This window comes from Alligator sinensis, unplaced genomic scaffold (assembly GCF_000455745.1).
Source record: "Alligator sinensis unplaced genomic scaffold, ASM45574v1 scaffold281_3, whole genome shotgun sequence".
Taxonomy (NCBI): Eukaryota; Metazoa; Chordata; order Crocodylia; family Alligatoridae; genus Alligator; species Alligator sinensis.
The window spans coordinates 324,900-334,767 of record NW_005843118.1 but is presented as its reverse complement, the minus strand read 5'-3'; the positions used below and the strand labels follow the sequence as shown (position 1 = coordinate 334,767).

Sequence of the window (9,868 nt, the reverse complement as noted above, 5' to 3'; positions counted from 1 at the left end):
AGGGAAAGCCTGATCTAGAGTTTACCAGGTATAAAGAGCAGAGACTATTGAAGGAAATGGCCAGGAGTGAATTTAAGCAATTACATCAGTTTGATATTTTAAAAAATCCAGGTAGGGATAAAGGCAGCTACTTCTTGGGACTGGGCATCAGTGCCTTACCTAAGATTAATGTAAAACAGCATTATGACTCCTTCTGCTTGAGGAAGAGGATTTAGGCACATTCTGTAATTAAATGCACCACACAAATAAAATATCTGACTCCTGGTTACTGATTTTGGCTCCAAATGGGAAACTGGCTTGGCCCCAAAATCTCTGATCAGCAAGTGGCAATGTATGAATAAAATGACAGGTAAAAATAGCTTGATTATTTAATATCAAGTAATTTGGGTTTATTTTTAAAATCTTAAGATGTATGAACATATCCTAATGCTGACAATCTTAAGCATAAGAAAAAAAGTCACAGCATTTATTGCTAAAAGGTTGCTAGAACTTTGAGAATCCCTCAAACACTGACAGAGCTCACTTCTCTTCTCGAATCTGAACATTTATGGGTAGAAGGCCTATATGCATTCACAGAAGAATAAACTAAAATTTCAATAGGTCTTATCATAAAAATAAATATGAAAAAGAGACTTATAAAATAGTTTTAATGTGAAAAAGGGACATAAAACTAATCCATTCTTGTGACTAGTAAAAACAGCTGTTTAACAAGACAGTCTGTCAATGCTCAATAGTTAAACTTCCCTTAAGGGAAATTTAAAATCTTATGTAGCATAACTGGAGAACGCCTTTTAAAAGAATATAGCTGTTAAACCACTTTCATTTTAAAAACAATGTGTGATCTGACAACAATGTTGAACAAGATTCATTTTAGAAACAGAAATGCAGGAACCCTGGCAAGTTGCCTGTATTCATAAACACATTTATACACCATCTTCAAATTGTATTCTCATAGTCACTTTCATATGCCATATGCAAGGAACAAAGCCAGCAAAAGTTCAAGAAAACATGATTCCATCTTTCTGGTTTACCAGACTCCTGGACAGTCCAGCCAAATTCTATAATTCTATAAGAACTCACTTGAACTGCTTGTTTACAGAAGCAGTCCTGCTGCTGATCAGCAAAAACTCATGGCTTACTTAGAGGTTTTCGAAATTTGCTTTGAAGAAAAATTCTTGGAACACACAGGCCTTCTTTCCTATTCACTGTTTCCCGCAGCACATACTCATTGACCACTTGCTCATATCCTTCAGCCATAAAAAGCTGGGATAAGAACTCTGCAAGATAAGAAAGATCAATAAAGTTAGGATATGTTTTAAAACACCAATTAGCATGCAGCTATTATTTAATACTGTATTTTCTTGCTTACATCATTCACCTTTTTCAAAAGAAAAAAAAAAGGAAAAAAGAAAAAACTCCTAGAAACTGGGGAGCACATTATAAATGAAGAAATACAGTAATAGCAGTTTCTGCCACTTAGTTTCTTTTGGGCAAAAGCGAAAGTAACTGTGCACACAATCTGCAGGGAATAGAACAGTGAACCCAGCTCCTGCTACTTTGTTACTTACTATGTGTAAAGATATTTTTAAATTTTTTTCTGCCTTTCAGAAACAAGCTGTTGGAGTATGATTAAAACAAAAGGCCTCAAAGCCAGTTCCAGAGTGACTGCAGACGCGACAACCTATCTGGTCAGCAAAGCAAAGGAAGGAATCAATGGGCTTTTATACAGGTGCTCTGGGAGTGTGGGCGGGAGCTGCTCTAATTACAACGCCTGGAGTGTCTCGAGTATCAGTGTCCCCCCCACTGAAAAATGGGGGCATTTTAACTACAGCTCATTGAACAAACTTTAGTGAAAGCGCCCCTGCTGCCATTTTTCAGCACAGGGATGCAAATGCATGAGATGCTGGAGATGCAAATAAATGCTACAGCAATCGAACAATTTCAACTGAAATTGAATCTCCTTGTGAGTGCTACCCAAGCAATGTTCAGTACATGAAGACATACATTCCTTTGCCAGTTAAAAAAATCAATTAAGAAAAAACAAACAAACCCTGATTCCCTCAGTCAGTGAAACGGACAAGACCCAGTTGATTCCCAGCACTGTCCAAAAAGTATCACTCAGCTTTCCCACATAGCAACTACTTGATCTCCCATGACAGGCGGGGGGAGGGAGGAGAACATCCATAAGCAAAAATATTGCTTGTACCAAACTCTACAATCATTATATGATGGGGAAAAGCTCCCAAACTTTTTAAAAAATATATTTAAGGTGGACCATGTCTTAACAGACTGATTATGTAAGTCCATAAGGCAGTCACATAATGCCCTCTGGCAGTTGTCCCTAAGTCAGCTGAATTTATAATGCAAAAGTGTTCATGTATTTTTAGCAGACTGTTTTGCCCTTTTTCATAAGTGATATTCACCCTGTCTACATTTGCTTTTCCTTTTATCCCTCTCCCTAATCTGTTTTGTTTCTTTCAGCTGGAAAGGAGGAAGAGAGCCCGCTTCATGTGACCAGCCATACTCATGGACCACTACCAAGTAGCTCATAAAGCACATTTCAGAAACCTCTGAACTAGACACATGTTAAAACCATCAGAATTTTGGAAAAAACAGACTTAGTAAACCACAACTAAACCCAAAAGGAATGTACATGGATGAATACTGTTGTATAGCTACTTGCTATATAACAGAAGAGTTTATAGGTTGTTTTCACATAACTACAAGAAACAGGCAGCAGACAGTGGCACATCCTCAACATTCAAAAACCATACCTGGCAAGAACCAAATACTTAATTATGATATCTTAAGCTTCAAAAAGCCAACAGGGGCTACGATTCAAAATTCCTTAAATTGAGACTGGTTCTTTGTTCCCATTTTCCAACAACAGAGTTCAGCTTGTTCAAGTTAATAGTTTAAGTAGAACAAAAACTATTAACAGTAAAAGGATCCTAAAAGTACTTTAGTGAAATTACATTATTAAATTTCACCAGAAACCTATGAAGAATGGAAATGGCTTGGGAATTATTAATTAATATAGTTTTATTTTAAAGAGAATGTGATTTGGTAGTATACTGTGTCATCAAATATCAAGATTTAGTTGGCTACAAATTGATCTCGAGTGGCTGAGTATTTCTTCCAAGGGAAAAAATATTTATTCCACAAAGGCCTAAACTTGCAGGAAGTATTTTTGCAATGTTAACTAGGACAGCAGTTCTCAACCTCGGTAGACTCAAAGCACCTTTTGGAAAACGCCAGCTCTTAGTTTTCACTTACTTTTTTTTTTGACTACAGAAAAACAATGGAGCAATTTTTTTTCTTTTGCAAAGAATTCAGAAAGACCACAACAGGTCCAAATATTTTTGACACTATGGATTCCTGTTTGAAAATTCATCTTGTGAATCATGTTTCAGCCTAATACCTAACCATGCTATCACTGCGCGGCACTCTGTGGTACCCCTGAAAGGATCTCAAGGCACCCCAAAGTGCTGCAACACCCTGGCTGAGAATCACTGCACTAGGAAATATGAAAACAGAGTTATAGTACAAATGCTGTACCAGACTGGGCAATCTGCTTAACTGTGGGGGACTTCAGTTTCTTCATTTGCAAAATGCAGACAATGTTCTTTTTCAGAAAGACCTTTAAGCACTGAAGGCAAGTCTATATAAATATTGTGAATATCATAATAAAATGCTTTACTAAAACCTTTACAAACACATAGATAGAAGAGGTATGTTGGCTTTGGATCAAGCCTCATAGATATAAGAAAGAATGTTGCAGAAAGATGGTCATAGGATAACTGCATCCCTTGCATGATGAAACAGGAGACCAAGCCTTTTCTTAAGCATATTCCTCTCTTTCATTTTGAGCATTTATCTGACTGAGGCCCCTGTAACTAAAAAGTTCTAACTTATGCTGCTCTTGTGTTACAATGGCACAATCTATGAAACAAATCAAATTGCTGCCTAGCTTGGTTTCAAAGCTAGGGTTTGGAAAAGCTCTCCTCACAGGATTTAAATGCTTCCTGTACCACCCACTTCAGTCCTGCCAGTTGAAAAATAACTGTAAAATGATGGCAAAGGAATTACAATAAAATTTTATAAATAAACCCTATAGGCACAATAGGAATTTAAACATTTAAACGAAAAAAGACTTAAAGAGAGGGAAGAACTTGTAAATGTCTTACCATGAGTAAAAAAATATGATCGTGTTCCATCTTGTCTAACATAAAAGTTGTCTCCAAGCTTGCTGCCAGATTTAAACCTGAGCATTGCATGATCATAAAGCCCATAGTCTCTAAACAAAATGCATTTGCCTGGTTTTAATACCTGTTAGATAAAATATGCACATATCATTAAAGTATGTGGACTTAGCAAAAAAAAATATTCACATACAAAAACATGCATTTATCATTCCATGGCATCTTAAAACATTATTCAAGTTAAATAAAGAAATCATGTCATTAATTTGATTTTACTGAAAACAAAGCTGAGCAAGACATTCTGCCTCCACACCACTTCCCTGTGAAAACAGAAAACTACAACAATGACTGCTGGAAATGGTATGATTTTTCAGTAACCATTTTCCAAAAAGAATCCAAACTACCCGTAAAACTAACTATTGATTTTATGTTACTAAATATAATAAATAATCATGTTGCTTTCAAGTAGTTCGTGTATGTAACTTTCACAGATCCACAAATGATAGTTGCATCCTTTAGAACAGAAGAGGAAGGGCAACCTTTTTGGCAAGAATGCCACAAATTAGCTTTGCACCCTCCCCATGTGCTTCTCCAGTCCTCTGCCTGCTCTACTCCCTACTCTGTGCTCCCAGCCCAATCTCTTCTGTTCTCTGCTTCCTTCCCTCTGCCCCATGCCTCATCTCCCCTCCCTGATCTACCATATGCCATACACAGAGGATGCTCATGCCATGTGTGGCACTCATGTAGCAGGTTGGCCACTCTTGCTTGAGAAGAGATTTGTGGCTTGTACATTTCTGCAGAAATTTACAAATGGGTTAATGGAGTCAACCGCCTTCACAAGCAAAACAGTGATTGGGCTTTCAGCGTTGTTCAAACGTAAGAACTATTCCCTTTATAGAAAGCAACCTTAGAAGTATGCCAAAAGCTAAGGCTCCTTATTCAAACTGTAACTGATATGCTATACAGAATATCCTGTAATATATAAGGATAATGAATTCTATAAAATACATCATACTATTTTTTTCTGGAAAACGTTGAAAACAATAAAAAAAATGTTATCAGCACAAAATTTGAGTCTTTCTTCCCAACTGGCTGATATTTTTGGATTACAGTACTATCTACAGTGCACTAACTGCTTTGCATTTATCAGCTCTTTGTTACAGGGACAGTCCTGCAGGATACTGAGCACTTTTAACTAGAGTCAAAAGAATTTATCACTTTGTTGAATGATGTTCTATTGCTCCTCATTTGTTTCTCATATAAAATCTAAGGATATGATCCATCCAAAGGCTTACGTACATACTTAACACTGTAGGGTGTGAGCAATCCCATTGTTTTGCATTACATTTCAGTGGGACTACTCAGTCTACAGCATTAAGTCCATATATGTTTGTAGGATCAGACCCTCAGTCATTACCAACACACACACAGAGCCAATCTCTCAGATTTACTAAGTGAAAAATTTAGTGCAAAATTATTTTAGTCCCTGCAGGAAGCAAATATAACTACTGTAATTACATTCAGAGTGTGTTACATAAAAGATTCCATTATGTCACAGGACCTTTTCAGAATAGAACGGCTCTTTCAAACAAGAAAGAAAAATGTTAAATCATACTTAATTTACCTTGTAAATATTTTGCAAGACCAGATGCATCTTGTCAGGGTGAATGGCAGAAAGCACAAATATTAACGTGACAACATCCACAGAATTGGCTGGTATATTTTCTAGAAGGTCATCTTTGGTAAGATCACACTGGAAAACTTTACACCTCTCAATATTATATGAAGGGTTTTTCTAGGAAGTGAAAATATTTTGCCGTAACCATAATTGAAAAGAGCAGCATTTATTATAAAAATAGAAAAAAAATAATTTTGATGTTTTCCTTTTAATCAGGAGAATAACAAAAGGAATATGACTGCAAAAGTAAATTAAAACTTTCTGGTACGAAAATTTTCTGGTTGAGATGAGGTACACACAGATCTTTTGCCTAAAACTGGCAATACAATCCATTCTCAATGATTTGGGGAGTAAAAGAAATAGGAAAGAAATTGGCCTGTTGTCCGTCTCTTATGAGTCTTACAGGTACCTCTAACCTACCAACCTCACTCTAAATTAAAATGGAATTCAGAGTATTTGGAACAATTTTGCAAACTATAGTCCTGTAGGTCAGATGGCATACAACCAAATTCAATTTTTAATTTCTTTTACCGACTGGTTCTTTGAAGACATATATTTACATCTATAGGTTGATTTTATAATTATATACTTCTGCATTTGGAATTTATAGAAAATCAAGAGAATCTTAAAGGCCCAATGTCTCTTTAAATCTTTATGAAAAATATTATAATGTCTATAATTAATATAATAATTAATAATGAATAAATATAAATAGTACTGCTCTTTCTAGTTGATCTACAAATTTCTTTGAAAATAACCTCTGTGTTACTGCTTTCACAATCACCTTCATCCACTACCTCTCACAAAAAAAATTAAAGTATAATTTATGAACATATATCCTAAAACAAATTTTGCTTGTACTTTGAAATGTATGGTTTGCATTGAAACAGTACTAGTCCCAACGTAACTTTTAAGGACAATCTAAGCAGAACAGCTACTCACACTTATTACTACAGAAACATAGCTTATTACTAGATAAGTCAGGTTCTATGTAATGATTCAATTTCTTATATACAGTGTTAAGCTCCAGTGTGCCCATTTCATACTTCCATACCTTACAATTTACCATCTTTATAGAAGAAAAGGAACCAAGCAATACAATTCTATCATTTCTGTAATGTGGAGTTTTACAGAGCCCAACTTTCTGAAGCAGCACTAAAAAAATAGACATAGCACACCAACCTTCACATATTCAACAGCTCTTGGAGAGAAGTCACAAGCATAAGCGAAGATATTGAAGTCCTCTTTTAAAAGTGGAAACAAGCAGTTCCCAACCCCACAGCCTGCTTCAAGAATAGTGAGTTTCTGATTTTCAAACTAGAGGTGAAAAAGAAGTCAATACATACCGTATCGCTTTTGTTTCATCCTCAAAATGTAAAGATACTGATTGTCACATTTTATAGTTACTATCAGTTTCACTTATCATCCGGTCAAAATCTGAAAAATCCTTTCACTCGCAATTTGACATAGGAAATACAGGCTTTATTTTGTGCTATCTTATGTGTCTCTACAGAGCCATTAATATGCCATTACTCATCTATCCATTTTGGTAATGAGCAAGCTACTGTATCTACTTTACCTCATCTCTGATTTAATAAGGTGAACAAAGGATACACCTCAATGCTTTTTTTTACATGCATATTTTAATATACCAACAGCTCTAGCTAGATGACTTCATATTAAGGTGAATTAACAACTTTTCAAATTGTGTTTAAAAATCTTAGATCTGAGCTATGTAAACTCTAATATAAGACATAGGAGAAAATATTCCAGTCTGGTTCTGAATGTATAAGACAGGTCAATTATAAATACAGACTTCATAAAGTGATTTAACTTTTTTAAATTTCTGAAGCCTTCGAGTAGGCAACAGTCATAGAGGTACTGAAAGTGCAACTGAATGCATGATGCAGCATGAAAGACTTGAAGTATAACAGTAGAAGCCACTGTCACAGCTTATCTGATCTGTAAGGGGGACTTGAAATCATTTGAAGATGACTGGAAGGCAAGGATTTTTTTAGGGCAGTATCTTTTATTGGACCAACTGCATAGTTAGGATAGAGTTGGATAAAACTTTGAATGCAAGGCATTTTTCATTAGATGTCTTGCACTGGAAAACTTATCCAACTCCATCCCAACTATGCAGCCGATCCAATAAAAGATATCGCCCGAAAATATATCTTTGCCACCCAGTTCCTGGACCATCATAGCCACAACATCACTCTAGCACTACCATAACACTTGAAAATAATTAGCAACATCTGTTCCTTTATTTGTAGAACTAGTGCACATAGCTCACCTCTCGGCATGCTTTTAATTCTTCAAACTCTCTGGTTGTCCAGTGTCTGTCTTTGAAGAAGTTGGTGCTATTCCTTTTGTAAAACAGATCCCAGTTCTTCTGGGCCTCTTTCTCCAGTTTTGATTGTTTGAAGTCAGACACTAAAGTTTGATCTCTTGCAAGTTTCTCGGCTTCTTCAGCGCTAAGAGTCCTTATGCTGTGCGCTTTTTTTTGGAAAGTGTTGCCTTCACAAGTTGGGACTATTACATTTGGGTGATTGGCAGACACGTCTTCCTGGGACATTCTGAATTCATCCATATGAATGTGAACACAGCAGATTTAAAGTGGTTTTCTTCTTCAGCTGCATATTTCCATTTCTATTTCAGATAAGGCAGCCTAGGCCCTACAACTGACAGAAGGAATGAAAAAGAAATTGTTATTGTCTTCACATCTTGGGGGTGGGGGGGGTGTTGTTCTGCTCTAAATGCCAAGCTAAGAGAGTATCAAGCCCGCAATGCTGACGCTTCCACAAAAGTTCGGAAATATCCAACATGAAAAAACCAAACCGCATTCCAATCTTTTCTGCACCTCACTTAGAAGCCATTAAAAAGCAGAGAGGCCATAACCCCAACTTTATTTTCCTTTATGCTTTTGGTCAAAATATGTCAAATGGGGCTCCCTTTCTTGTTAGCACCAATTAGCCTCACACAAGGAAATTCAGCACAGGAAACAGGGGGAGGCTTTAAGAGTTCAACTGAAAGTTTAGCCGCATTCACATCAACCTTTTCATCCCTGGTTTCCTCTGCTCAGAGCTCCACACGTGGTAGCAATGATGGAAGCACTAGTGCTTAATGAAAACGGTCTCAAATTTGCTCACAACTTCATTTTCCTAAGAAAATGAAGCAGTGTGTATGCTGAGATCACAAGTAAGAGGATGCTTGTAAAAATGGTACTATCCTCCACATCGAGGTCACAATCTCAGTTTATGGCCTATATAACAAAACAGCTGAAACACCAGCAGGCAGTCCACACTAGCGCTCCTTCTGTGACCCCTACCTGCGAGGCTGCACCAGCGATAGCGACCCATGTCGGAAGAAGACGGTGACCTGTTTGGGAAGAAAAGGCTGTGGAGAACATGAGACTAATCTTGGGGGTGGGAATCCCACTTCCACAATCAGGGAAGGAGCAGAGCTCCCAATGCCCGGTGCTTTGCTGGCCCAGCCTGGCTTGACCCTGGCCCGTCACCCCTGGCTCCACGAGTTACCCTTCACATAGCAGACCCGAGGTCCTCGTGTTATGCGACGGCCTTAGGAGTGATCCAGCGCCCCTCGGCCTTCGCCAGCCTACAACAGGCACCCGCCTCGGCAGCCACAATTCCTCCCGCCACGCGACAAGGGGCGTCTTCGCCTCCCCCAGACCCTCCAGTCAGTCACGGGGGCAGGCAAAGGAGAGGGACCCCGGCAGGCGCAGGCGGCTGAGAAACGGGGGGCGTCGCGGTCCCTGGCTGTAGGAGCGAGTTGGGCAGGCGGGGCCCAGCCCCGGGTGCTCGAGGCTGCCGGCCCGGACCGCTTTCCCCGCTGCACTCGCCGCCCGGAAGGAAGGAGGGGACGGGGCGGGAAGGGAGCGGCCAAGCGAGGCGAGGCGGGGCCGGGGGATCGGGGCATGAACGGGGCGGCCAACCCGCTGGTGGACCGGGCGGGGGACCGGGTGGCG

The 9,868-nt window shown here is 38.6% G+C and overlaps 1 protein-coding gene across 4 annotated transcripts; it reads right to left on the bottom strand.

Moving 5' to 3' along the window:
- Window positions 1–630: 630 nt before the first annotated feature.
- Window positions 631–9,811, bottom strand: METTL6 (methyltransferase like 6). 4 transcript variants are annotated; one of them, XM_006037458.3, is made up of 7 exons: window positions 9,420–9,808; window positions 9,212–9,261; window positions 8,177–8,564; window positions 7,063–7,197; window positions 5,827–5,997; window positions 4,188–4,329; window positions 631–1,277 (listed from the first exon to the last, which is right to left on the bottom strand). In XM_006037458.3, exons 3-7 carry the CDS (start codon window positions 8,471–8,473, stop codon window positions 1,129–1,131), a joined length of 894 nt encoding a protein of 297 aa, XP_006037520.1. In that variant the 5' UTR covers window positions 8,474–8,564; window positions 9,212–9,261; window positions 9,420–9,808; the 3' UTR covers window positions 631–1,128. The 4 variants fall into 4 exon arrangements, with proteins under 4 accessions (XP_006037520.1, XP_025049657.1, XP_025049658.1 ...); XM_025193872.1 differs by lacking the exon at window positions 9,212–9,261; XM_025193873.1 differs by lacking the exon at window positions 5,827–5,997 and having other exon boundaries at window positions 9,212–9,811.
- Window positions 9,812–9,868: the final 57 nt, after the last annotated feature.

Coding starts and splice junctions, on each gene's coding strand:
- METTL6 (XM_006037458.3), bottom strand. CDS start 8,473: ATGGATGAATTCAGAATGTCCCAGGAAGACGTGTCTGCCAATCACCCA. Junction 7,198..8,176: donor AATTAAAAGCATGCCGAGAG/GTGAGCTATGTG, acceptor TTTCACCTCTAG/TTTGAAAATCAGAAACTCAC. Junction 4,330..5,826: donor TCTTGCAAAATATTTACAAG/GTAAATTAAGTA, acceptor TTTATCTAACAG/GTATTAAAACCAGGCAAATG.